This window comes from Chelmon rostratus, chromosome 16 (genome assembly GCF_017976325.1).
Source record: "Chelmon rostratus isolate fCheRos1 chromosome 16, fCheRos1.pri, whole genome shotgun sequence".
Classification (NCBI taxonomy): domain Eukaryota; kingdom Metazoa; phylum Chordata; class Actinopteri; order Chaetodontiformes; family Chaetodontidae; genus Chelmon; species Chelmon rostratus.
Window position 1 is genome coordinate 9,786,433 of NC_055673.1, and position 27,971 is coordinate 9,814,403.

A 27,971-nucleotide genomic window follows, 5' to 3' on the forward strand; every position below is an offset into this window, starting at 1 on the left:
TACATACATTGAGTTTTACTGTATTCATTTTAATTGCCTACTAAACCCCCACCAGGTGTGCAAAAAGCTTTGTTTCTAAACCAGAATCTCTCACAATATTGTATACTCAGTTTGTAAAGATGACAATATTAACCCTAACCCACAGGAAAAATGGCAGTATTACTCACCCAGATAACTCCAGGCTCAGAGCGAATTATATTAATGTTGATCCCGTAAACATTGACAGTGACCGTCCCCACTGATGGGACCTGTATGTTGCCCTCGTTCATGTTCTTGGTCTCCACCTCAAAAGCTGGGAGGGTCCCACTAACATGGCAGTTCTTGGCCATGGTGTATGTGCAGTTGCCCATGAAGGTGTAAAAATCGGCATCAAAGGTGTAGTAAAGATTACCCATGACCCAACAAGTGCCTGGCTCTGGTGTTAAAGTAGCTGGTGCTCCACTGCAAAATCCTAAAAAATAAATAAGATGTATTAATACACAGTTCAGGATGACATTTTTTATCTTAATGATTGCTTTGCATAGAGCTTTGCACACTGTTGTTTTTATTGGATTGAATAAGTAAGTGCATCAAATACAGCCAAAATATCATTAACTGTGGCCTAGAATTAGTAAGTAAATATCTCACTGAAATAACACACATTAATAAGATAAATTCTCATTTTTGAAAAAGTAATACTTGATAACTCACCGCTCAGCAAAAGAGCTGAAAAGATTACAAATAACAATGCCATGTTTGTCCCTGGAGAGGACCTAATGGAGCAAACCAAAGAGAGATTTTCAAAACTGACATAATCAGGGAAAATATACACTTTTTAACTCAACTTTACTTAAAGATATATGCCATCCTGTAAGTTTAAACATCTCAATTTATAGATACCAAAATGTAGCTAACATCAATTTTGTTTATTTTTATCTCTTCTTAATAGGTAGAAAAATGAAATACAAAAAAAAAATTAAAAAATAAAGACTTTTGATCAATGACAGTTTTCACATCAGCATCTATAAAAACAAAACCAGGACAGAAAAAACAAAACAAAACAAAACTTCCTTTTCACTCATACAACATATAACATTAAATTTTCCAAACGTGTGACCCCTCTCTGATTGCATGAGAATATTTCCATTAGTACTTTAGGTAATGAATAAGTAAATAGTTTGTTCAGTACTTCAGATATCTGTATCATTCTCACCTGAGCTGGTCAACAGGCATTCAAGGGTCCGGCTGGTGGATTTAAGGATGCTTAAATACTTTCTTATTTCCAGTAATGGACCTATCAGCTTCTAGATGGCTTGACGACAGCAAATGCAGCATCACGTGACACATTTTTTGTTGAAGCCTTTGTTGATGCGACTGCAAAAGAGATGGACTGAAGCTCATTGTATACAATATTTTACTAGGTCACAAAGGAGTTAATTTCAGTGAGGAAAAAAAAGTGAAAGTGGATAATGGCAAACAAAAGATGGTAAAAGTGTAAATTAAAAAAAAAAGATCCCTATAACAGGATGTAAGACTGCATTGATTATAACACAGATCAATTCAAAATGTCTCTTAGTCCCATTGTGATCGCTGTTATCTGCTTTTTAAAACCCACATGTGATTGACTGCTGGCTTTGCGCCCATCAATTTGTCTTTACAGCGTTATTGTAACACATTCAACAACCGTGACTTATTTGTTGACACAGGCCGTGTGGTCAACGCCTACAAGAATAATGGGTGGGTGTGTGTTGTTTAAATGCATACTTCTGAAGAACTCCTTCAATGCTATCATGACTATATTCTCAAGGACCAAGTGCAGCTACTTTCTGCTGTCCTGGCAGCAGTGGACACACCGTGACGTGGTGGTGTTGTTCCTTAATTGCACCGCTGCTATGTTTTGTGTAAGATAGAGAAATAAAGATTTTATCTGATCGTTTTATTTAATCAGCAGGAACACGTAAACGTAGCTTTGTTTGCACGTGTATGTATAACAGTAGCAATCATCCTATAGTCATGCCAACACGCACAGAAACTCAAACGTTTTCTTCAGAGGCTACGTGGAGATTGTTCTCATGCATCTCATGTCCTGTGAAAAACAGGTATCTCCAAAATGTCAGCTTGTGTCAAACAACAATAGCACACTTCTCAGCTCTGACAATGTATTTTTTCAAATAATGCAGTTGGTTTTAAAATATTTCATTTCCACGCCAAACAAGAAGAGAAGTTTCTTAATCCATAATGAACCCTTAGTCCTATATGAAAATTGTCAGTGGTGGCTATTTCTCCAGATAATCTTATTTGGATATTTAAATTTGAGCATGTACAAAATGCAGTTGATATACTTATATAACATTTACACTGGAAAAATATTTAAATATATTTCACGGCAGACATTTTAGGTTGTCGTGGAGTAATAAGAAAAGTACAGGTGTTAGTGACAACATTAATGATGGGTCTGGTCCAGTAATCCATGAAGTAATGCTCATATGTGGCTTAAGATGCCAATGTTATCATGTCTGTTTAACTAGTTTAAGTTAATCTGTTACATACATTAGCTAATCAAATGCTAACACTACATCCAAGGCAAAAAAGCAGCATTTCATACTACATTCTTTTGCAGTTTATAGGCTACATGAAAAAAAACCCTGCTGAGGATTGCAGAATATTTCTTCAATGTGTGGAAGTCAGTCCTGGATGCTAGGCTATAGATTGTAGGCTAACATTAGCGCCAATGCCCTGCTCTGTATTGGATTTGGAGATGTTTACAGGCTCGGAACACGGCTAACGTTACATATGATGCACTTGGTTCGGCAAACACACCGGCTAGTTTTCATTCTAAAAGCCTTTTCTCTTGAAATGTTAAAAGTGAAACACAGAGTTTTAAAAATAAGAATAAGGTATTATGGCTTCTGGCTCTTGTCCAAGTACTTAGTAAGCTCGGCAGCCAGGGAGGGAATCATTGGCTTTAGCTATAGTCTGTTAGCATGGTAGGCTAAATGTAGCCATCAGGTGCATATTTAAGACCATTTCACAAGATTCTTGTTATAAAACATGCCAGCTTTAAATATTCAGCTGGAGACAAACCAACTCATGGAGCTAACCTTAGCATATTTAGCTTGCTGGCTTCAGCTGATAGGAATCTGTCAGTGACAGCAGTCATTTCAGCCAACAAAATTGACAGTCGGTGGGCGGAAATGAGAAATCTGCCTTTGTCTTCCACTGTTTCAAATGAAGGACCTGGCCCAAACATTGCACATCCCAGCTATACAGTGCCAGTATACACTTAATTTTATACCAAGCCTTTTATTTCTGTCATGGGGAGAGAGAAATGAGAGGACAGGCTACTGATAATTTAATATGTTGATAGATAATATTATATAACAATAGCATATGAAAAATAAAAAAGTGAATATATACCAGATAGACCTACTGTATGGTAATAAATCTAGATCCTCAGCTGCCGGTATATCGATACACTACCTACTGTGTTAAGGTTGGAATGGTCTCATATCACCATCGATAACCACATCTTTATTAAACAATTAACAACTTAACAAATTCCTCACAGCTTGCAAACATGGACAAAGGGAACCTCAGGACCGCCCTTGCACTGTGACCTACTGTGTGGACAGACCCATTTTTTCTCCACTCCGGTAAAACCAGTAAAGCCGGTCAGACCAGAGCTGACAAAGCGGGACCATGAAGTATGTGGGCAGGGTTTTGAGCATTAGCTGCAGGAGGTAACGAGTCAAGTAGTGGTACATACATAGAAAAGCAGGTGCACCAGTGGTTCCAGGGTCCAAGTCCTAAAGCACTGGGGAACTTCTCATTTCTCTGTTTTGTGCCTCCTCATCTCATTTCTCCTTCGTCCTCCGACCTCAAAATCAATCTCAGCGCACCATCTTGAGGGATGCCTCAATATATGTCTGTCTTTATTTCTATAGCGCTTGCTCATGGGGGAATTGTTGGGTCTCTGTATTTTAAAGGGTATGGTCCTGAGCTGTTCTAGGTATATAGACAGTGCCCTGAGTGTGTGATTTGTGATTTGCTGTATAAATAAAACTGAATTGAAATTGAATGGTAGAGGACAAATGGTACAAACATCTATTGTGCTTCACACAATGGAAAATAAGAAGACTTTATATGAGTGTGTGTAGGTGTGTGTGTGAGTGTTAAAACTGAATTTAAAGTAAAATGTCGTCATGAACACTGCTCTGCTCATCTGACAGAGATCATTAAATGCAGCAGCAGACCTTTTTGTGAAATCCTTCCTTGGAGAGGAGAGGAGGCAAGGAAAGGAATCAAGGATGTACAAACTGTGAAATGAGAAGAGGGGCTGGTCTCCATGAATTCTACCCATACTTTTCCCTGAACCACTAATTACTTACAGGTGTGATCAATTGCTCCAATGAGCCGCCAGCTTCTCTCTTAAGAAAGCACACTTTCTGTATTTACATACACTGAGGCCAAATTCCACCTTTTGACTTTATCACCTTAATATTCATGAAACACCAGCTACACTGGATGTTAATGGAGTTGCTTAACCTGTTTGCAGTGTGAAACTCAATCTGCTGAGCAGCCTATCGAGAAAGAGGGAGGAGGCAAAATGAGAGGTGCATGAACTGGCATATGTGGCAAAACAAATGACAGCCTGCACGCTGTATCCTGGTGATTGTTTGCTGTCTGGGGGCAATTAGTGGGCAGAAGGAAGCAGGAACTAAAGTGGACTATATACTATATATAATAAAAAGGTAAGAGGACATATGACTAAGAAATTTATCACACCGTTTGACAATAAGAGCTTGACTACACACTGCTGTCGTTCTACAGATACGTTCATGCCTCTCCTCCTTGGTTTCACTTTTTCTGCATTACAGTAAACGGCTTCAATGCGGTTTCAGTGGATCGTGTCCATTCTATCCACCCTGGTGTCCATGGGGCTGCTGGTGATTATTGCCGGCCAACATCAGGTGTTGGTATTGCTAGACAAGGGGTCTGAAAAGCTGCAAATGGAGTCAGAGAGGCTTGACAACGAGCATACAAATAAAGAGCTGTTCAGAGTGACGGTGGAAAAGCTGCTGGTTCAGGGAACAAAAGTGGTGGAGGGTCTGGAGGCAGCAGTGGCCCAACTCGGTCAAGAGATGGAGAAGAAGAAAGCAGAAAATGATGTCTGTCAAGCTGAAAAGGTGAAATGTTTCCCTTATTGCTGTTCTTTCACACACACAAAATGTATGTGACATTTGCTATTACAGAAGGATTTTAAAACAAATGTTCACACACAGCTTGCCGATTTGTTGCACAGGATGATGCAGGGCAATGAGGCAGTCAAGACCCAGTGAAGCATCCACACTAGAAAGCATGCCTTTGTGAATGATTAAGTTCAGAAGGCCTTGTGCAGTAGTGTAAATTTAAGAAGTGCTTTTAATCAAGTACTGTACTTAACAAATAGTTGAAGATACTAATTCCATTTTGTGCTGTATTATAATTCTACTGCACTATATTTGAAAGGTATACATCTTCTCTCCTGCCTCCATAATAATCTCACAACCCTTCAGATTTATCTTGTGACCTGCTGGAGGGAGCATGACCCATCGGCCGAGATGCACCGGACTGAACTAACTGTATTATAGAGTATTCAAAACTGTCTCCACCTTCTACAGTTCCAACAGTAAATGCATTGATGTAGAGTATTTCTACATTGATGCATTGATGCTTTTAGTAAAGTAAAATATTTGAGTAGCCTCTGTCTCTTGGGTGAATAGCACACCTTGTTGTTCGAGGCTATACACTCTAGTCTTACAGGTTTGATTGTAAGGTTTTAAAGAAAGTATTTTGTGGTTGTGTAACAGGTTATTTTTACAAACATTTCTCCCACACTACTGTAGAAAACAAAAGCTGATGAGCTGGCCAGCATGGAGAAGAAACACAACGAGACTGAAGGTATAACTCAAAAACATCACTTGTGCTCAGCTGCTGGTGCCACCATGTGGTGAAATTCAACACTTACTCTTATGGTCTGAATTGTTCCTCCCGTTTCTATGTCTCTAAGATTCCCTAAAAGCAGAGTCTGATGCCTGGAAGAAAGAGATTACCACTCTGAGAGCACAGCTGACGGGCTACAGGCCTATATGTGATCATGTGAAGAAAGACCCACTTGCTCTGTAAGCCACAAAAGAATCTCTTGTCACACAGAAGCAAATGTTTTCTGAAAGGGAGCATCAATAGTGGAATAATCAAATGTTTGTGTCCTTTAGGAAATTCTGTGGCAGCAAAACCAGCTGAAGACAGTACCGGCATGAAGTCTCTGTGTCCAAACTACAGCTCCACAATGGTTCTGATTGCTGATGTTCATCCTGTTACTGATGAATGAAATGTTACTGATATATTGTGGAAAAATGTATCCTGCTACACTGACTGTGGATTTTTTTTACTAAAACACTAGTGATGTTCACAGGCTGTTTCCCTGTCAGATCGCTTAACTCTGTTTTTTAATACCTTTTTGAGGCCATATTTTGCTAGAGTACACACACAAAGTGAAGGGAAAGAGGACGGTGGGTGGACAGTGTGATCACATGGCTGATGGCTCACATCTGATGTCTGCTGTATACAACATGCAAAATCATTTCAATGCAAACATTGTCAATATGGCATTGATTTGTTATTTATAGTATTTCATGAGGGCTGATAAAGATTTAGCACCAGGATATACAAATGTCTTATCTATCAATAACAGCAACAGCGTTTTAAGCTTCCTGATGGTCAAACTCTATTTGTATAGCTCCGTTCATACAAGTTTTGCAATTCTAAATGCTTTACATGTGACTGACAAGACAATTCAAATACAAACGAACAATTGTAGACTAATGGGGGGGAATAAAAGAGAAATAAAAGATTACAATAGATAAATGTAATGTTTCAAATAAATAATTTTAAATACAATTTGAACAAAGACCATAAAACATTCATATCAGTGGCCAAGCTGAAAAGGCCCTGTAGGGTAATGTGCACATGTTGGAACGTGAAGTCTAAATGTTGATCACATCTCACCTCAGGATCACATGCAAACTGGACTGTTTTAAGCAGCTTCTATCTGCGCAGACAAGCCTTTCCATACATCTCAGTCCCTGCCTTATGCTTTGGCCTTTTTCATTTGGTCATTGTGTACATGTGTGAAGCACTTTGTGTTAATAAATAAAGCTCTACTTATGCGCTGGACTACTTCTTGGCTGGGACCAGCGGCTTCCTGAAGTTTCCTGTGGTCTGGCAACTGATCCCAGGCAGGAATAACCCAACAACCCTGAAACAGCAAATAATTGTTCAGAACATTGATATGTATAATGTTAATTAATGGGCTGTAGAGGCTCTGATGGATGTATTTGGTTACACTTGGACAGAGCCAGGATGGTTGTTTCCAGTTTAAATGCTCAGCTAAGATGACTGGCTCATCCTCTGTGTGCCTGCAACCCATTTTCTTGCTTGCACCCAAATAGCTAGGGAAATTTTTAGTTTATTAAAAAAAACAAAACAAAAACTTTTTGCTGATGAACATTGACCATGATACCAGCACCAACATTAAAGATGAGAAAGGAGGCGGCATTCGAAGTGACCCAGTAATGGTGACGGCAGCTTCTCAAGTGTGCCTGAGTCACCGATGTAAACATGAACATGACACCTTCAGAGAGTGCATGGCCGGCAAAGGTGAAATATGATGCAGGGGTCTCTATAATGGAGACTGGCCTGCTCACAGACAGGAAGATACCAAGAGAGATCACATGAGGGCAGCACTGAGCAAGTTTACAGCTCAAAGGACTGAACATCTGAACACGCAGGTGTAATTAAACAAACACATAGCCTTGAAGGGCCTGTATCTCAGGTGTATCTTATATTTCTATATATTCTTTATATTTGAGTGAGCTTTAGAGGTGCTGGTGGCCACATTTTGTCACCTTTGGACAGACCCAGGCTAATTGTTTCCCCCAGTTTCCAGTCTTTATGCTAAGCTAAGATAGGCAGCTGCTGGTTGTGATTAATATACAGGGCATCAATCTTCTCATCTAAATCTTGGCAAGAAATCAAATATGTGTAAAATGTCAAACTCTTGCTTTTTATTCATGTGTTGATTCATGGAGTCGATATACATTAACTATGAAATCAGGGATTTTTAATGCCTTTGAGCATGCTATGTGCAGCTATTAATAATTTTAAATGAAAACCTCTGACATAATAGGCCTACCTTAAAATGTGACAATGTTTTTTTTTTAAAGTAATTGCCTTTTTTGTAATTCGGGACTCTCTTAAAGGCAGAAACAACCTGACTTTTGGAACTAAGGTAATTTAAGGTTTACTTGGCCTTGGAAAAGTATTAAATGTGGATTCCTCTCAATGAATAGTTTTACCCTCTTCACTAATTAACGACTACTAGCCTGTTTCTGTAGGACAGAATAAGGGAGAGATTATCAATTTATTGTATCAGTATGTTCTCTCATCAATTGAATATCGACCGTGTCAGTAAACATCTAGCAGGTGTGCAGGGGTCGTGGCTTCCCCCTGAAACTGGATTGATCAGTATAATGAACCGGAGGGTCCTCGTCCTGCCTGAGCAACGCGACCTGCAGCCGTGTCACCAGCCCGGCCGGGACTCCTCGTCCCAGTGGAGGGAGGGCGCTTCCACCGCAGGGAGGAGGAGGAGGAAGAGGAGGAGGAGGAGAGAGGTGAGTGGACGCAGTTTTGCCAACAAGCCGATTATTGACGGCTACTGAGCCCTCTGTCAATTTGCGTCCGTCCTCTCACGGTCACACAGAGGCGGACACAATACATCGCTCTTCTCTTTCGTTCATAACTGGAAACGACTTTTTAACGGACGCTGCAACTTTTTTTATGGATTAATATTGTGAGACCTCTGTTGGGAAAAGCCATTGTTTCTATTATTCGATTCTGACGCTTGCAATGTACTCTGGAGGAAGTTAAATTGACATCCTGGTACGTAATTTTGTAGTTGCTGTGGTGTCACTGTTCTTTTGTTTTTTCACTACAGCAGCTGCATGGTATTTTTTATCTTTACATCCTACTTCAGAGTGTTTCAGCATAGTTCTTTTTTGCAAAGGAAGTTAACACTAAAACAATGTCTCACATGGAAGAACCAGCTGCGGTAAACTTTATTAGTAAGTGAACTTTACAATCAGCCCCCTACAAGCCAAATCACAGGGGCAAAAGAGACATCTTTGCTTTGACTAGTTTAAAGTGCAAGGTGTAAAAATGACCAGCCTCTCCAGGAGTGCAGATGACCAGAGAGGCATCAGCGAGAGTCCAGCTCACAAACCGGAGACACCCAAGTACCGCAGCTGGAGCAGCCTCCGCTTCTCGAGATGGAGAAGTGGTTCCCAGAGGACGAGCCCCCCCGCCACCCCCTCCCCAAAGACAGACAAGAGGTCCGAAGTGACCAAGACGCTCTTCTCCTTGGTCAAGACTCACAATGACGACTACACAGCAGATCCCGATGGCCTGCTGGACACCAACGTGGACGGCGAAGAGGGCGAGGACGACACCCCGCAGGACCAGTCCACCTACTTCCAGAGGCAGTTTGGATCCATGCTGCAGCCCGGGGTCAACAAGTTCTCCCTGCGCATGTTTGGCAGTCATAAAGGAGTTGCTGCTGAGCAGGCCAGGGTCAAGAGCTTTGGAGTGTGGATCATCCACCCCTATAGTGACTTCAGGTAATGATGAGGTTGGGGTGTCCTCAGAACGTCCACACCTCACTTTCCTCTTAGTTTCAGTGCTGTTTATGGGAGAGTTTGTCTACATATTTCTGTAGGAAAATGCAGAATGAATGCAGAATGACTGAAAACACACATCAGTAACCTTTTGCCAACATAAGACTCCCGAGTTCCTCATTGATCTTTCATAAATTTCCCTTGAAAGCATCCAGATTTCATCCAACCAAACAGCCTGTGACGGTGCTTAGACCCGATTGTTCCAAGGACAGACTGCAGCACAGCAGCTGATGTCATGGTTCCTCGCACATGATAAGGCGATGAAGGGATTTGATTAGTGATACAGTATATAGGACAAGATCATTTGGATTAATGACAGCACTAGTCCTTGTATATGAGGAAGGAGAACTGCATTCATCCATCCTGATAGTTTAACTGGTCCGGTGTATTCCATTTGAAAAGCTGAAAATTGCATTTATTGCTCTAGTTTGGCCTCACTTTTGCAGGATTTTGTCAGATCATTCATACTGTGCTGGCTTTATTGAGCAACATCTTAGCATTGATGCCCAAGCAGTCCGTCTGTGTGGTCAATAATAATAGCTTCCATCAAATTTAAACAATTTCTAAACATCCGGCCTATGCCAGACAGAGAGGATAAACCCACGCAGAGGGATTATTGCCCATAAGAATCCCTATAATTCCAATCTTGCTCTATTATGCAATAATACACAGACAGCTGAAGGGGGGATTACCAAAGGCCTGCTCTCCTTAAACCGTATGCTCCAACTTCCACTTTAGAATAAATTAGTTGGAACAGCACGTTTTTGACAGTCAGACATGCTGTTTGGGGTCAGATTGCTGTTTCTGTTTAGCATTTCGAATCCAATTTAAAGTTGATAATAATAATTAAATTTGTTTGAGTGTTATGACCCTCTTATCAAACCTACATATACAGTACTATATGAATAAACATAGACACAGAGAGAAGCATTTTGGGCTTTTGTTCAGAGGTGGATGATAAACAAGTGCAGTTGCGAGGCCACCACTATGCCCCTCTTGTCAAATCTTTGCCGCCTCTCTTTTTTGTTTTTAGTGAAAATAAATGCACAAAACATTAATTTGTCTGAATGGAAACATCAAAATGCTAACATGCTCATATGTTTACTCACTTACTCGCCTCTGTCTTAGTTTAGCATTCTAGCATGCCAACATTTGCAAGTTAGCACTAAACACAATGATGGAAGAGTCTTAAGTTTTGCATGTGTTTGGTCACAAATCAAAGCATTGGACAAATACCTCATAAAAATATGTATAAAAAATATATTAAAGTTTGGGGATCCTCAAAATGATGAATACCACCTTAAATGGCAGTCATGGGATCATTAAAGTCACTAGGATTCATCCTCTGAGGACCACGAATGTCTGTAGAAACTTTTACGTAAATCTATCGAATAGCTGTTGAAATGTTTCAGTCTGGACCAAAATGGTGGACCAACTCCCTACAGCTACACAACTGGCAAGACTAAAGAGGTAAATGACATAGAAATGGCAGGTAGTTGTCTATCTTAACAGAAAATATGTAATCCATCTGGCAAAACTTGAAATTTTAGTTCTTCAAATGTCTGACAAACCTCTGTTACTTTAAAAGGCTACAAACTAAACTAAGCTAAAAAGTGAATTCCTGTTCCACCCTTAATGCCATTAATAGCTTGTGTAAAATATTTTGATACAGCACAATTAATTCTGCCTCTCTGTCACACATGTATGCACACGCCTAAACAGCTATAATGCGATCCAGGGTCTGAGTTACTAGCAGCAAGCAACCACTAATCTGTTGCAACATGAGAGGAGATGATAAGTAGTCATGTAAACCAGCGTGTAGACACAGAGGACATGGTTGCAAGAGACTGATGGAGGGATAAACGTGAATGAGAATGAGGACCTAATCTATCAGTTCCTGTCTCTCTGCTCTGACTGGCTGAAGAAGGAGGTCATTTTCTCACAGGGTTCATATTGCAATCACTGATGGGTGACGGTAATCAAAAATAGTCTGGTTCATATTCTGTTACTGTGCCTCTGTAATGCAAGAGACTGAGAGCGAGACCCAAAGTGATTGACACTTGATGGAAACAATCTGTAAGGAAACCTAAACCGTGTAGCCATGGTGTATAACGAGACACTGGAGACCTAAAGGAAAATGGGACTAGTATGACATAAAGCAGACAGTGATGGAGTGCAGCTCCGTCTGGGCTTCAACATCCTAAAAGCAGCAGACTGCATACAGACATTTCCAGTAGCAGCGCTGGTTTCTTTTCTTCATTGTCTTCTTTGATAGCATATTTTGGTGTCATGAGGTGACCGCCATGCATTTTTGATGAGTGGGATTCCTCCTGTGACAGAAGCTGTTAAGAGAGTAAGGCTCACCCTGAGGTGGGTCATGCCCTGGACGACCAATCGTCCTCCTGATTGGATGACTTCACCTGACCCTGATAGCTGATTCAAATTCTCTAATTTAAAAGAAAAATTTGACGTTTTGGGAAATACTCATATCTGCTTTCTTGCTTATAGTGTTATAGATTAGAAGTTCAACACCGCTCTCATATCTGCCCAAGTATGGAGCTGAGGCGAATAGCTTTGCTTACTAGCATAAAAACTGGAAGGAGGGGAAAACAGATATTCTGACTGTGTTCAAAGGTAAAATCAATTAACAACAGTACCTCTAAAGCTCATTAATTAACATGTTATATCTTGTTTGTTTAATTCACACACAAAGAAACCTGTAAAAATGAAAAAAAAAAGTGATTTAACAAGGAGTTCCAGCTATAGTTACCAACTGGCTAAGCTAAGCTAAGCTAAACATCTCTGGTTCCAGTGCCACACTTAATACACAAATATGAGAGCAGTATTAATCTTATCATCTATAGCTTTGAAAGGAAGCAAATAAGCATACTTCCAAAAATGTGTTTCTTTAGTATGTATGGCCACGACTATGACTCCGAAATATTATAGCCTGATTGTGCTCTGTATTGATAAATCCATGGTGCTGTCCATGGTGCTGAAGTAGAACTCTCTAAACTGTGTATTATAAATACTCAATTCTATGCTATATTGTAGCTTACTGTTAATATTCTGCAGCTAAGCGTCTTAATGATCAAATTGACAAGTAGCAGCATGCCGTTGCAGAAGAACAAGAGGATCACAGAGACGCACTGCTGCATGTAGTGCTCCTATAACATTCCTATAATATTTCTATCATTCAGTCACGTCTGGGCTGCTGAAAATACACACCCAGACCACCACACCTCTGCTTCAGCACACCTTTTTCTAGCGAAACATTTTATGGGAGACATGACTACAGATACAGTTTTTCACCTCCTGAATACTGTGAAATGATAATGTAATGATATAAGATGCACCAGAGAAGTTGTAGCAGACACTCAGCACTAAAACAAGGAGCAAAAACCTCAGCTTGGAAGATAGTTAGTAATAGTGTAAGTATAATGTGTTATTTTATTTACTGCTACTCTTTGTTTCCCTGTATTGACCCATGTACATCTATCTGCTGACTCTGACAGATAGCTACTTTGTCTGTGAGTGCTGGAGTTCTGAAAAAAACTCTTCTGTCCAGGTTTTATTGGGACATTGTGATGCTCCTGTTGATGATGAGCAATCTGGTCATTTTACCATGGGGAATCACCTTCTTTGAAGACCAGAACACCATGCCCTGGATCATCTTCAACGTCCTGTCTGACACTCTCTTCCTCATGGACCTGGTTTTCAATTTCCGCACGGGCATCCCGGGAGAGGACAGCCACATCATCCTGGACCCCAGGGAGATCCGCATGCATTACCTCCGCACCTGGTTCCTGGTGGACTTCGTCTCCTCCATCCCCGTCGACTACATCTTCCTCATCGTCGACCTGGAGTCCCGGCACGAGTCGTCTGACGTGTACCGCACCGCCCGCGCCCTCCGCATCGTGCGCTTCACCAAGATCCTCAGTCTGCTGCGTCTTCTCCGGCTGTCTCGCCTCATCCGCTACATCCACCAGTGGGAAGAGGTAAAGAAAGGAAGGAGGATGAGCGTGAAACAGAGAGATAGAGCTCATAATGACATACAAACCAGTACTCATCAGAAACTCAACATTTCTCCAGTTTATTCTTGTGTTTTTCCTCCATACTACTTTCTCTCTATCAGATTTTCCACATGACTTATGACCTGGCCAGTGCTGTGGTGCGTATAGTTAACCTGATTGGCATGATGCTGCTGCTGTGCCACTGGGATGGCTGCCTGACCTTCATGGTGCCAATGCTGCAAGACTTCCCTCCAGACTGCTGGGTATCCAAAAATAACATGGTGGTGAGCACATGTGCTTAATAGCACATTATATTTTGTTTGTTTGAACTGTGCAAGAACTGAAATGTTAAAATGACTGGTTTTAGAGTGGGTTATGCACCAGACTATTTCCTGCGCTATTTCCATAACTCCCATCGCTATTGGACATACCCATTGTTAGCTGTTTCCTATCTTTAAGCCAAGCTAAGCTAGCTGGCTGCTGGCTATCCAATATATTTATCAAATTAGACATTAGACTCTCAGCAAAAAAGTGAATAAGCACCAAACCATTTCTTCAATTGCAAGTGCACCAACTGAAAACTGGGTTTATTTTCCTTATGATTAATACCAAATTACATAAATTCCAGCAAACTTCTCTGAAATTATTAGGACCAAATGTGACTGAAAACTTCATTCATGCTGCAATCATGTGACATTTCTTCAATTCAATGATGATCATAACCATGTAAAGTATATTTTATCATAGCAGCATTATTGGGTCATTTCCCTTTGTTTTTACTCTATCCTCCTCAGAATTCCACTTGGCACATACAGTACTCCTATGCCCTGTTTATGGCCATGAGTCACATGCTGTGTATAGGATACGGTGCCCACCCTCCAGAAGGCATGACTGACGTTTGGCTCACCATGATCAGCATGGTGGTAGGGGCCACCTGCTACGCCATGTTCCTCGGCCATGCAACTAACCTGGTCCAGTCGTTGGATGCATCACACCGCCAGTATCAAGAGAAGGTAATCATCCCTGCACGGACATGAAAAGATTAACAGACTGAAACATTTTGCAATACAGCTTCAGGTGCTTTGCGTCCCAGGAGTTTCACGTGGATGCTAATGTGATTCTGGCTGTGAGGTTTAATATCACAGCCATGTTTTATATCATAAGCTTGCTTACTTGCTCGTACTTTATTCATGGAAATTGTGCCAAATGCCAAGAGAATGTGTGTATTACCTAATGGATTTTGTGGCCCTACCGTGACCCTTTCCAGGGGATTTTCACAAGATAAGGCAGAATGGATGATAGACAAATGGCGGCCCCTTTGTTCTGGATCACTGTTTGCTAATGCCCATTACAAATGAGTTTGTAATCCACTTAAAACTGGGGGGAAAAACTGCTAAACAAATAGAATAAATGCATAATTGTTGTGCTTAGAAATAATTCAGCAAACACATGGTGGAAAATGTGACTAAATCTGACATCAGCCCTGTGGAAATTCAGCTCTATCCTCTTGAAGGTCAAATCGCCATGTGTTTTGTACAAATGTTTCCAGTATAAGCAAGTGGAGCAGTACATGTCCTTCCATAAACTACCAGCAGATGTGAGACAGAGGATCCACGATTATTACGAGCAGCGATTCCAAGGCAAGATGTTCGACGAGGACAGCATCCTGGGAGAGCTCAGTGATCCGCTGAAGGAGGTTTGTTATTCAAGTGGCCTTTCGCCTGACTTGCACGTGCCCACACAGGTGCAAATTTAGGCCCGAACGATAAGGTGGAAATCAATTCATTGATTAAACTGTTGGTTATGTCTCAAGTAATTGTTTTCAATCAATTGTTTAATTTCTGAAATTTAAGGGATTAGTGAAACAAATGAACGGCGCAGGATTTATCCAAACAACATCCAGTTTACAATGATATTAATTGCAGAAATTGAGACATTCTCAGGTTTCAGTGCCTCAAATATGAGGATTTGCTGCTTTTCTTGGTCAATTATGATATTAAACTGAATCTTTGTGTTTTGTTCAAGACATTTTAAAGTGTCACCTTGGACCCTGGGAAGTTGTGATTGGAATGATTTCACTGTTTGGAAGTTAACTTGATCAAATGATTGATATATTATATTGATGATATTTACGATCACATAGTAAAACAAAGAAAAACAGCAAGAGTTGAGGGGTGGAAACAACATAATGCTCGACATTTTTGCTTGTAAAATTACAATTAATCAATAATCAAAACAGTTGCCCAGTAGTTTTCTATTGGACTAACTGATGTTCATTTTAATGTGTGTGTGGATAAAATAAAGATTTCTCAGCATCACTTTGACAGTTTCTTAATGTTGTCTGCTTCTCTCACCATGCAGGAGATTGTCAGCTATAACTGCCGTGGGCTGGTAGCCAACATGCCACTGTTTGCCAACACTGACCCTCATTTTGTGACAGTGATCCTGACCAAGCTGCGTTTCGAAGTCTTCCAACCCGGAGACTTGATTATACGAGAAGGAACGCTGGGTCGGAAGATGTACTTCATCCAGCACGGCACCGTCACCGTCATCCCACGTGGCAGTAAGGAGATTACACTCAACGATGGAGCATATTTCGGGGGTAAGCCAGTTCACGGTTTCCCAGAACCTAAATTGACAGCTTGAATTTGGTTGTTTTGTTCAACTAACAATCTCAAAGCCAAAGATATTCACGTTTGAGAAGTATGAATTGGTGGATTTTGTCTTCTGTGCTTTAACAATTCAAAGCTTTAACAATTAAGTGATAATAAAAAGAGTTACAGATTACTGTTGTGCTGGTCGTTCAATCAATCAACTAATTCATCAATTAATCCTTAATTGACTCATCATTTGTATGCATGCATAATAGCATACAATAAAGTCTCTTTTACACAGAACCTGTGTCTATGTGTCAATTGTTCCGATGGGACAAATTGCTTTAAAGGTTGAACTGACTCTCTCTTCGTTGGTTTAGAGATCTGCCTGCTAACCCAAGGACGACGCACAGCCACCGTGAAGGCTGACACCTACTGTCGCCTTTACTCCCTGAGTGTGGACAGTTTCAACGAGGTCCTGGAGGAGCATCCTCTGATGAGGAGGGCGTTTGAGAGCGTGGCTGTGGACCGACTGGGCCGGGTTGCCCGCAGACCCAGTTATCAGCCTCCTCCACCCGAGTGACGTCCTCAGTACCAACGGAGAGAGACTCTGGCCAGACATGTGGAGGACATTTGTCACACTTTGACTGAACATGACCACATAACAAAGAAACCTTCCATGTAAACTCTTCTGATTGCTGTTTACTTTAGTGCTCAGTAATGGACAACCTCATGGAGCCCCTCAGTTTTATTTATCAACATATTATCGCTGCACTTGTACCTTCATTTTGGTTTAATTTCGTTACTTGAACTCAATAAGCTACATGAACTTTTTTGAGTTAGATCTTTCTGCACTTTTCATGTTAGACCCATTGTGTCATTTACAAACTGTATTATGAGAAAAAGAATCACTATTTTCTTGTTTCTTCTTTTTACCAATGGCAACACTAGCTCTTCTGCTATAAGAATCACTTTCAGATGCCTGTATGCTTTCTGCGATTTCATTATCTGTCGCATCATTCTAAAGAGGTATTAGATGCACACAGGAGCACCAGCTGGGCGATACATCATACAGCTGTAAGTAGGGCTGATTTAAATGATCCCTCAGGTCTGTAGGTTAAATCAAGTCAGGGTTTAATGCTGATGTGCACTGAGGATAAGCTGATGTGATGTAATAACTGTACAGAGACAGATTGTACACAGTCATAGATCACTGTTAAAATTGATACATTTCATTGTACTCACATCTGAGCTTGGAGAAAGCTCACTAAATGAAAAGTCTACCTTTGCATCTCTACAATTTAGTATTAAAGGGATTTTTTCCATATATTTTCTTAAGTTTCTCACTTTGCTTTTGCATCGCACATTCATTTGTTTTAATTTTCTGATGGCATACATTTGCAAACATACTGTATTTTGGCTTTTAAAAAATGTTTATGGACATGAACCTTCAGGTGATTAATTAGCAGATTATAAACCCATTTAAACAAATACAACAGTGAGAACTACAAGCAAGGTTAAAGGTCCTTTTCAAACCAGATATTTTGACTTGTGAAAAAAGCAAAATCGCAGTTGTTAATAATAATATTACCAATTGTTCATTCCTGTTCAGGCATCCCATAAAGCCATGACAGTGTGACAGTGAGCCAACATGGACAGTGCAAACCGAGGAAGCTACATGTGATTCCGCAATAATTAAAGTTAATTACACCTGTGGATTTCCTGCTTTGGTTATGACTGTGAAAGACCTAGTATGAGAGTCCCTGCTTATCTTCTTCTTCAAAACTTGGCAAATGTGAATGACGTTACACTAACAGGTTGAGAGTCTAATCAGCCATGCAATAAGAAGAAATACTGACATTGAAGAAGAAATACTGACCCTGATAAGACCAGTAGTAGTCTAAATTATCTGTAAGTCACCTTCTCTTATGTATGTGTGCTGTTATTACTGTATTGATTGATGCAGTGTATTTCTTGCTGGTAAATTTGATGCAGAGATAAAATATATTTTATTATTGAAGTTTAATTAATATTATTGAATTAATCTATCACATTAATTTGTTCAGTATTGATCATAATGCTTAGCCTGTCCTTTTTCATCATTTCATTTTCTGCTGAATGATCCTCATTTTGATGACGTCATGTAAATTAAAATATTTCTACCCTAACATGTTATAAAAATGTGTTTTTGCCTATTTCATAACTGCCTGTGTGCACGCACTCACACACACACATCCACATCACTGATGAAAGAAATGCTCAGTGTAATGTAAAAAAAAAAAAAAAAGCTTCACTTACAGGTAAAAGTACAGAAGTATTCCCTTATATTACTATGTACTTGAAATGAAAGCAGAAGTTGTCACTCTGTAGAATGGTCCCTTTCACACAGGTATTATATTGTATTACATTATATTATTGTTTGAGCATTAATGTATCAGTATTTGAATGCTGAAGCCAGCTGAGGTGGAGCTAGTTTAAACTTTTTTAACTTTTGTATAAATTTAGTGTCAAAGTCAAAGTCAATTTTATCATTGATTTACACCACATGTACAAGACATATAGAGGAATTGAAATAATGTTCCTCACAGTTCCAGAGTGTGTGCCAAAATGTACAACAACAAAGATAGAACAGGACAGGATGATAAAACATGTTGACAAGTATGCATCATTTTTTATCATATAGTTTAAGGTGATCATATATTTTGTATGTTTTAAGTCTTATCTCTCCTAAGCACTTCGTATCTGCCAATGAGACTAAAAAGTAAAGTATTTTCCTCTGAAATGTTGTACAGTCATCAGCACAAAATAGAAATACACAGGTACAGTCAGTGTACCTCTAAACACACACACACACACACACACACACACACACACACACACACAGAGAGAGAGAGAAACAGACAGACAGAGAATGACCTTTACTGAGATTGTGTTCTTATGAAATATTTCCTCTTAAAGCCTAAGAGGGCGGTTCGTTGTCTGTCTGCATGTTGTGCAACCAGAACTTTTAAATAAGCCTCCGCAGCGCTGTGCCTCTGTTGTTGGTGACACCATCCGGTCTGTCCGCATCTACTTCCTGTCTTCATTTCATAAACTCGGGACGTAGAGAAGGTAAGAAAAACCGACTGTTTGCTAACTTACATGAGACAGTTCATCGTTTTTAATTGAACTTAATGCAGCTTGTGCTGCGGCAGATGTTAACGATTCCCTTCATATGTTGTCAGTCTGTGATTTTGGTGCTACGTCGTGAATCCGCCGCTTTTATTCTGTCATTGCAAGGTTAACCGCTAGCTAATTTCTCTTAGCGCTAGGCTAGCCGTAGCTAGCTGTATGCGCATGGAGGTCAGTGTGTACTCTAAATATCCCTCTTCAGTGAATGCAAAAGAGTTTAGATTTGTCCACAATTACTCAAATTCTTCACACGTGTTTTGACCTTAAACGTTACAGCAGAAGTTTCACGATTATTAACATTGCTAGGACTCGCCTTCACCTTCGGTTGCTAATACGCTCTCAACAGCGCTGACATAACAACATCTCTTATGGAGTTACACAAGATCTCCGACAATGCTATTCCAATGTGAAAGCGTATTTAATTCATGTCTCTATTGGTTCTCACCATCAAATGAAAGTTGATCTAGTGTTTGTTACTTTCATCGTGTTGAGATAAAATGCGACTGCTGCTGGAACAAAACCAAAAAACGGCTTTCACTCTGCTTGTTTTGATTCTGCTCATTGGGTCTCAAAAAGTTATTTGGCAGTTATGACAACAGATTGTTGTAACAGCTCTGGATTTAAACTAACATGTTTTATACACATTTGATAGGACAATTAAAATAAATGTGAGGATCTGCTTCTTTTCTCTTTTCGTTTTATATAATTGGATACTGAAATATTATATGGAAATTTGAGTTGTGAACTATTGGTCAGAAACAAAACGTTTGACAATGCCACATTGGGCTCTTGTTTTATTGACCCAGCAGGATATTAACCAGCAAATGAATTGATAATGAAAATAATCATTAGATGCGGGTTTAACTGTGATTTCTTATTTGTTTTGTTTGACTTTTCTTGTCATGTCATGTCTCTTTTTCCTGCAGGAAAATGCTGTCCCTGAGTCGAGCAGTGGTGAGTGGGGTGGCTCGTGCTCCAGCTGCTGTCAGCCAAGGTGGAGTGACTGCAATCACCCGATTCAACAGCACAGCACAGGTACCAGGCTGATGCTTTGTTAAAAAACTGAAATTTAAATGGTAGCAAAGGGGTTAATGTTCTATGTGTTTTTCTTACTTATCCAGAGTGCTCCTAAGAAAACAACATTTGGACCACTGGCAGATGAGGACAGAATTTTTACAAACCTTTATGGACGCCATGACTGGAGGTAGCACCCCTGATCTTACTCTCATGTGCTCTGCAAAATCTAAAACATAATATTAATTTGATTGATACTCTCACACAACGCTAAATAGTGTGCTGAGCACTAAATGTAAAAGAAGAATCCCAGTTCTGTGTGTTTTTGACCTGAGAATCTTTGTTGGACATTTGCGCTTCAGGCTGAAAGGGGCAATGAAACGTGGCGACTGGTACAAAACTAAGGAGATCCTTTTGAAGGGGGTTGACTGGATCCTCAATGAGATCAAAGTGTCTGGCTTGCGTGGGAGAGGTGGAGCTGGTTTCCCAACAGGCATGAAGTGGAGCTTCATGAACAAGCCCAGCGATGGCAGGTCAGTGCAAACAGACACACACTTAGCTTCTCTTTTTGATTTGCAATTACTTTCATACTCGTATGAAAATAATTGCATTTTGAGTATTGAGTATTTTGATTATTCATCAGAAATTAAATAAATCTTGCAATCAGCAGTTAAGGGGGGTGGGGAATGACATTTGCTGTATTAAACCCAGTTCTAACTTCTTGCTTCAGGCCAAAGTATCTGGTGGTGAATGCAGATGAGGGAGAACCTGGCACCTGTAAGGACAGGGAAATCATGAGGAATGACCCCCATAAGCTGGTGGAGGGCTGCCTGGTCGCTGGGAGGGCCATGGGGGCGCGTGCTGCTTATATTTATATCAGAGGAGAGTTCTACAATGAATCGTCCAACCTACAGGTGAAATGGGCAGAATGAAGCCATATGAATTTGATGATGAGACATTTTTCAAGAGTGTTCCAAATCAAATTATGGAAAAAGGAATTTTCAACAGGTCGTATACCTTACTGATTTGACCATTCCAGTATCATTTAATTTACACTATTCACTATTAAATCACTAAATACACACTATAAAATCACTAAAAAAAAAAATAAGGGCTGAGTGTTTCTGAATTCTTGAGTTAGGACTTGAATAGTCACTTTGAAAACAACATTTCAACATTTTTTCCCCTTTCATAGATATTAAGGAATACATCATTAATGAGTTTGACTTCCGTATGTGTCAAGAAATACTGCAACATGTTTGATTGTCAGTATTCTTATAAGATGTATTCTGTCCAGTACATGCAGATGAAATGACTCAAAAATTTGACTAAGGAATAATCCACATATTTTGTGTGTAACAGATCAGCTGCATTGGATGTCTTCTTGTTTTTATGATTGTGCAAGATTGTGTGTACTCATTCATCCTCAAACTATTATATTTCCAATATCTATTCTTAGGTGGCTATCAATGAGGCCTATGCTGCTGGGCTCATTGGAAAGAACGCCTGTGGTTCTGATTATGACTTTGATGTGTTTGTGATGCGTGGTGCTGGAGCATATATCTGTGGAGAGGAGACTGCTCTTATTGAGTCCCTGGAGGGAAAGCAGGGGAAGCCCCGCCTGAAGCCCCCATTTCCTGCTGATGTGGGTGAGTTCCAGAGCACAGATAGGGTTTACAAGGGTGGGATGAATTGCGAAGCAGGGAAAAAATACTTCCAAGGAAGACTAGTTGTTAAATATCCACCTCACTTCTGCTGCTATCTCAAAGGTGTGTTCGGTTGCCCAACAACTGTTGCCAATGTGGAGACTGTATCCGTGGCGCCCACCATCTGCCGTCGTGGAGGCTCGTGGTTTTTGGGCTTTGGCAGGGAGAGAAACTCCGGCACAAAGCTCTTCAACATCTCCGGCCATGTTAACCACCCGTGCACCGTTGAGGAGGAGATGTCCATCCCCCTGAAAGACCTCATTGAGAGGCATGCAGGTACATGTCACACTAAGCATCTGACAAAACATTTTTTAATTAATGATAGGCCTCAACCTGGGGGATAGAGTGAGATGTCATGTTTTTATGACAAGAGTAAAGGGATTGTGTCAAGAAAATACTTATGATTGGAAGAAAATTGCTTTTTCTTGTGAACTGATAAAGTCACCCTGTAAATAATTAAATGAAACTGCTGGAAAGGAACCCTAAATACACCATTTGTTTATCTGCATGTGTTTTCCTGCACTAAGGGGGATATGGATCGAAAAGATTAAGACAGCTTAACGTAAGCACAGCCTTAGTGAATGCAGTTTTTTTACTTAATTGAAGCAAACATCTGTCTGGTAGGTGGAGTGCGTGGCGGTTGGGACAACCTGCTAGCTGTAATCCCTGGTGGCTCCTCAACACCCCTCATTCCCAAGAACGTGTGTGAAGAGGTGCTGATGGACTTTGACGGCCTCATCCAGGCTCAGACTGGCCTGGGCACTGCTGCACTTATTGTCATGGACAAATCTGTAAGTTTGCCACCTCTGCAGCATAATTCATAATGCACCAAGACATAATGAAACAGCTGTTAAACTGGTGGATGCATTGTTTATGCAGACGGACATTATCAGAGCCATCGCCCGCCTGATTGAGTTTTACAAACATGAGAGCTGCGGCCAGTGCACACCCTGCAGAGAAGGTAAGTGCTACCTCATTGTTATTTTATGCATTGACTGCGCCAACCTTAACACTACACACTCATGTCTCTACCTTTTACAGACTTAAAAATACGTTGTTTTTAACCTTTCCTTTGTTTCTGTAGGAGTGGACTGGATGAATAAGATGATGTGGCGTTTTGTGCAAGGCAATGCACGGCCAGCAGAGATAGACATGATTTGGGAGCTCAGTAAGCAGATTGAGGGACACACTATCTGTGCTCTGGGAGATGGTGCAGCATGGCCAGTGCAGGTAAACACATGTACTATCATAATGCATTTACATACTAACAGGGTTGTTAATTCATTAATAGGGATCTCTGGGAAATGACTGAGTTGTTTAACCTTTACCAGGTCTCTTCAGGGAATTGACGCACTGAAATATTGTATACTGTCTGTCTGACTACACTGTATGTACTGTACTGTTGTATCACAGCCTCTGTTGTTGCTTTTGTCCAAGCAAAATTAATGTACAAATATCCTTTTGATTCACTTGTCTGTGTTCTCAGGGATTGATCAGGCACTTCAGGCCTGTGATGGAAAGCCGAATTTCTGAATACCAGCAGCAGAAGCAGGCCAGGGCTTGAATGGCTCCAACACATCTGTCAACTCCTTCTCTTGCCTCATACACCCTTAGCCCTGTGCATTTGTCCTTGACAAATTATTTAAGCGATAATGTGCCGTCTGATCACCTCATCATCAAGTTTTACATTGATGTGTCTGCCTTGTCTGAATAAAGTTCTATGAACCTTCAAGAGACTTTTGTCTTTGTAGTATTTTAATCTCAGTCTTTTTTAAGTGTTTTATGTGTAGAAAATTGTAGAAAGGAAATCTAGCAATAATTATTGTGTTCATATATTTCAAACAGGTAATTTCAATTTTATATGGTTTATTATTATGAAATAAACTGTATAAATATGCTAGTACAGTTACCAAATGATACCAAGCATTGTTTCACCCTCCAAAGCTTTGTTATGTAAATTGACTGAAAGCCACTACACAACGCAGACAAAGCTTTATTGTCATAATCTCGCGATAAGTCAATGCTCGGCAACCTTTCTCATATCACGTGATGTGGGCAGAATTTTCACCGCGGCTTCATTTCGGTGGATGTGTCTCACGGTAAGAAATGGATGCTTTATTGAATTGTTTACAAAGACTTGAGTCAAAATTAATAGCGATTCCTCACATAGATATAGCTTTAAAGTGCATAAATACAAAACAGAAGTAAGCGCAAGGCAACACAATTTAAAATAACGTTGTAATATATAAACACAATAGTCTCGCTCTTAGTTGTAGCAGTGCATGTGTCGACCGATGTCCGTTGCCTCCATCCTTTCTGGCAACTAGCTCAGGCCTAACGTTAGCTGTATTTTTTGTTTTTATTTCATTACTCTTCTGCCCGAATAAATGAAAAACATCTACCCTTTATTGGGCGTGTGTTTGTTTTAGCGATTTTGCTTTGTTTTCAACGAGTCCAGTCTCCAATGTTTGGTTATTTAGCCTAAACATCCGCTTCCTCGTATGTACACGGGTTAACCTAACGCTAGCCTTACGCCTGCCACTGCAGTCATCTGCTATTTTCGGTTTAGCTTGGTCTGGTAACACAACTTGTATGGTGCATTTTCAGTGTATGTGCAACAACAGTGTGTTCCTATGTCACAGCTCCATACGGCTGGGGTAGTGTCTGCAAGCATCAGCATGGAAATGTTAAAGATAGAGCAAGTCATTGTTGGGAGTGAGAGGAGATCTACATCAGCGGAGATCAAGTCTGAGCCGGCGGTCATCCCTCTGCAGTCCTGTAAGCTAACATTTCTATGCGTAAGTTAGTTCATACACGATGTGATGCAGTGAATCAAATTTTGACTGCCAAAGTAGACAAGCTTTGATGCTGTGCAGCTCTGTCCATCTGTTCCTGCAATTATGCTGTAACTAATGATCAAGCAGCTTGTTATATCATTATGATGCAGATCAGCATGAGAGTCTGCAGTGTTTTCAGTGCTTCATCACCTTCTGTAACGCCAAAGCCAAGGAGAGACACATGAGGAAGAGTCACCGGGAGCAGTACAAACAGCAGCTGCAGCAGGTAGGTACCAGGTCAGGTTTCAAGCCAGGACACAAACTCTGCAATTCACATGTAATAGGTGTGTTTTTTTTTTTCATCAATGAATAAGCTGCACATTATTTTGTTGATTCATGGCTTGGTGTTTAAAATATGAGAGAACGGTGGAAATGCTTGTTGCTAGGGTTGTCAAAAGTATCGATACTAAATACTTTTTCGATTTCGATTAAAAAAAACCAACAACTAAAAATAAGAAAATCAATCAACCATTACTACATTATAACAAATGTGTGGGTATTTGTTCAATGGCCTTCTGTACCAGCATTGTATGCAGGTTGTTACTTAAAAGAAGAGAAAAAAAGATTTACTCTGTGTATCTAGGACTTTGTTGTTGTTTTTTTGTTGTTGTGGTTTTGAGAATCGAAGTTTAACATTCTGGCATTGTGACAGCATTGTTTGTTACAATGTATTCAGTAGCTTGTTTGGGGTGACCAACAATACTAAAATCTAAATGCATGTAGTGTAGTATCACAGAAAACAAGAAGCAGCTCGTCTTCACAGAATGAAGTAAATGAGTAGTTGTTTCAGCTCTAGTGATTATTTTTCAATTTATCTTCAATTTAAATTATTTTAAAAACTAGATCCTTCTTATCCTTCGAGGAACAAAGATCTACTAACCACCTATGAGCCTGGACGCCCTCTGCGATCAGCTGATGGTGGCTTTCTGGTCAATCTCAGGGGCAATCACATTTTTGTAGTCCGGCCCCCCAAACTCTGGAGTGATTTATTGATGAGATTAGGCTGCTAAATCTATCACTGCTTTTAAATCTCTCTCTCTCTCTCTCTCTCTCCCTCCCACTCTTTTAAGAATTTTAGTTATTTATTGATATTTATTAGTGTTTTTATGTTTTTGTGAAGCCCTTTGTAACTTTGTTAAGAAAAGTGGTGTATAAATAAAATGTATTATTACAATTTTTCTGCAACATTTTTTGTACATAAAATAATTTTAGATGAAAATGGAGATGTAATTTAGTTTGTAAATAAGATTTTCTTCAGTTGAAGATTGGAAACACCTTTTCTTCTTTTAAAAAAAAGCAGTGAGTAAAGCGTTGTGTTAGGATTTCATATTTTTAACCAATTTTCTGCTCATCATTTTTCAGACTAATACAGTCTTCACTTGCTACAAGTGTGACAAGTGCTTCTCCTCCTCTGATGAGCTCAGCCAGCACCAGGCCACCCACAGCAGAGAGGAGAAGCCCTTTAGCTGTTCTTACTGCCGGAAAAACTTCTTTACCTTCACTGAGGTGAGGCTGCAGCAGACTTCATGTAAGCCTGTTTTTTGTTTTTGGCAAATGATTAAATAATTGAATATTAATATTAAATGTCTTGCAGCTGAACAAACACAGACGACATGAGTGCATAGAACGACGATGTCCCTGCAGGGACTGTGGCGCCATGTTCCCCAGTCCTTCACGACTTCGCAATCATCGCATTGCAGTGCACCCCCAGTGCCCCGTAGTGGCCGATGACATCAACACCTTCCAATGCTGCAAATGTAGTCGTGGTTTCCTGACAGAAGAAGAGCTCCTGCAGCACCAGGAGAGATTCGCTAGTGATCTAAACTGTGATGTTAAGCCCCAGGGCAAAAAACGTGGCCGTAAACCCAAGTATGCAACTCAATTAGGGATGATTGACAACAAGAAGATCAAACAAGAAGAGAAAACAGGCGATTACAAAGGATACGATGACTCTACAACAGAGGGATGCCCCTCCAATGAGCCGCAAACTCAGCTCAAGATCCCTTGTCCGGAAGCAGATTGTGACCTCATATTTCCGTCTGTTGCAGCCCTGCGGGCTCATAAGAGGGAGAAGCATGGGCCTACCCCCCGCAAGGCTCACACATGCACAGAGTGTGATGAGAGCTACGCTCGGCTTGAGCAACTCAAAGCTCACATGGCCAGAGCTCACCGTTCTGGATACACCTGTCCCACCTGTGGAAAGAGCTTTGCACGAGAGAGCAGCCTACAAATCCACCAGAACACCCACACTGAGGGAGAGGAGGGAGCAGAACAGAGATAATATATGGGGAAAAGACTGTATCTTCATCATACTACATTCAGTTAAATGATTGTCAGAGTATTTCTATCATATTCTCCTTAGTAAAGGTAGAAGATTTCTATGTGAATATCGTAGGGTGAGAGTTTTTGAAGCAAGTTTATGCAACAATTGAATTATGGAGGTTGTTTCTGGATTGCCATTTTTAAGTTGCTTTTAGAAAGACATCCTACACCTGTGAATAAAACTCTGTACCGATCTCTACATAATTATGATTTATGTCCACTAAGAGCTCATGTCACAAGGGCCTTTTTGCTGTCCGTATTACCTCTATTGTACCTGAAATGTTTTATATTCATTGTAGAGCATTTAGCTGATTCTCCCTCAATTATGGGAATGTTTTGTATAAAGCTGTATTATTATTTTCAGGAAAACTCTGTGACAATTACATGGTGAATGTAATTCCAAAACACCCAAAATCAGATAAATGGGTCAGGGTATAGGTTTCTGTACAATGGGACTTCAATGATGTAATGTCATGGTCGTAAATTTCTCTTTCCAAAAAGTAAATAATTGTTGAATTAAACAGTACTTACATTTCCTTTGTGTCTTTGACTGACCCTTGGTGTG

The 27,971-nt window shown here is 40.3% G+C and overlaps 3 protein-coding genes across 4 annotated transcripts; all 3 read left to right on the top strand.

Moving 5' to 3' along the window:
* The first annotated feature begins 9,022 nt into the window (after positions 1 to 9,022).
* LOC121619363 (potassium/sodium hyperpolarization-activated cyclic nucleotide-gated channel 2-like) lies at positions 9,023 to 18,442 on the top strand. The gene is made up of 7 exons (XM_041955025.1): positions 9,023 to 9,692; positions 13,318 to 13,747; positions 13,885 to 14,046; positions 14,557 to 14,775; positions 15,312 to 15,458; positions 16,124 to 16,364; positions 16,737 to 18,442. The coding sequence occupies exons 1-7, from the start codon at positions 9,235 to 9,237 to the stop codon at positions 16,937 to 16,939; spliced, it is 1,860 nt and encodes a 619-aa protein (XP_041810959.1). The 5' UTR covers positions 9,023 to 9,234; the 3' UTR covers positions 16,940 to 18,442.
* Positions 18,443 to 19,422: 980 nt separating this feature from the next.
* ndufv1 (NADH:ubiquinone oxidoreductase core subunit V1) lies at positions 19,423 to 23,973 on the top strand. The gene is made up of 11 exons (XM_041955623.1): positions 19,423 to 19,467; positions 20,454 to 20,562; positions 20,649 to 20,731; positions 20,904 to 21,074; positions 21,272 to 21,455; positions 22,001 to 22,190; positions 22,311 to 22,523; positions 22,872 to 23,038; positions 23,127 to 23,208; positions 23,332 to 23,477; positions 23,734 to 23,973. The coding sequence occupies exons 2-11, from the start codon at positions 20,458 to 20,460 to the stop codon at positions 23,809 to 23,811; spliced, it is 1,419 nt and encodes a 472-aa protein (XP_041811557.1). The 5' UTR covers positions 19,423 to 19,467; positions 20,454 to 20,457; the 3' UTR covers positions 23,812 to 23,973.
* A 353-nt stretch (positions 23,974 to 24,326) lies between these two features.
* Positions 24,327 to 27,942, top strand: LOC121619819 (oocyte zinc finger protein XlCOF6-like). Of its 2 annotated transcripts, XM_041955740.1 has the most exons (5): positions 24,327 to 24,346; positions 24,890 to 25,025; positions 25,195 to 25,310; positions 26,447 to 26,590; positions 26,679 to 27,942. In XM_041955740.1, the coding sequence occupies exons 1-5, from the start codon at positions 24,335 to 24,337 to the stop codon at positions 27,363 to 27,365; spliced, it is 1,095 nt and encodes a 364-aa protein (XP_041811674.1). In that variant the 5' UTR covers positions 24,327 to 24,334; the 3' UTR covers positions 27,366 to 27,942. The 2 variants fall into 2 exon arrangements, with proteins under 2 accessions (XP_041811674.1, XP_041811675.1); XM_041955741.1 differs by lacking the exon at positions 24,327 to 24,346 and having other exon boundaries at positions 24,757 to 25,045.
* Positions 27,943 to 27,971: the final 29 nt, after the last annotated feature.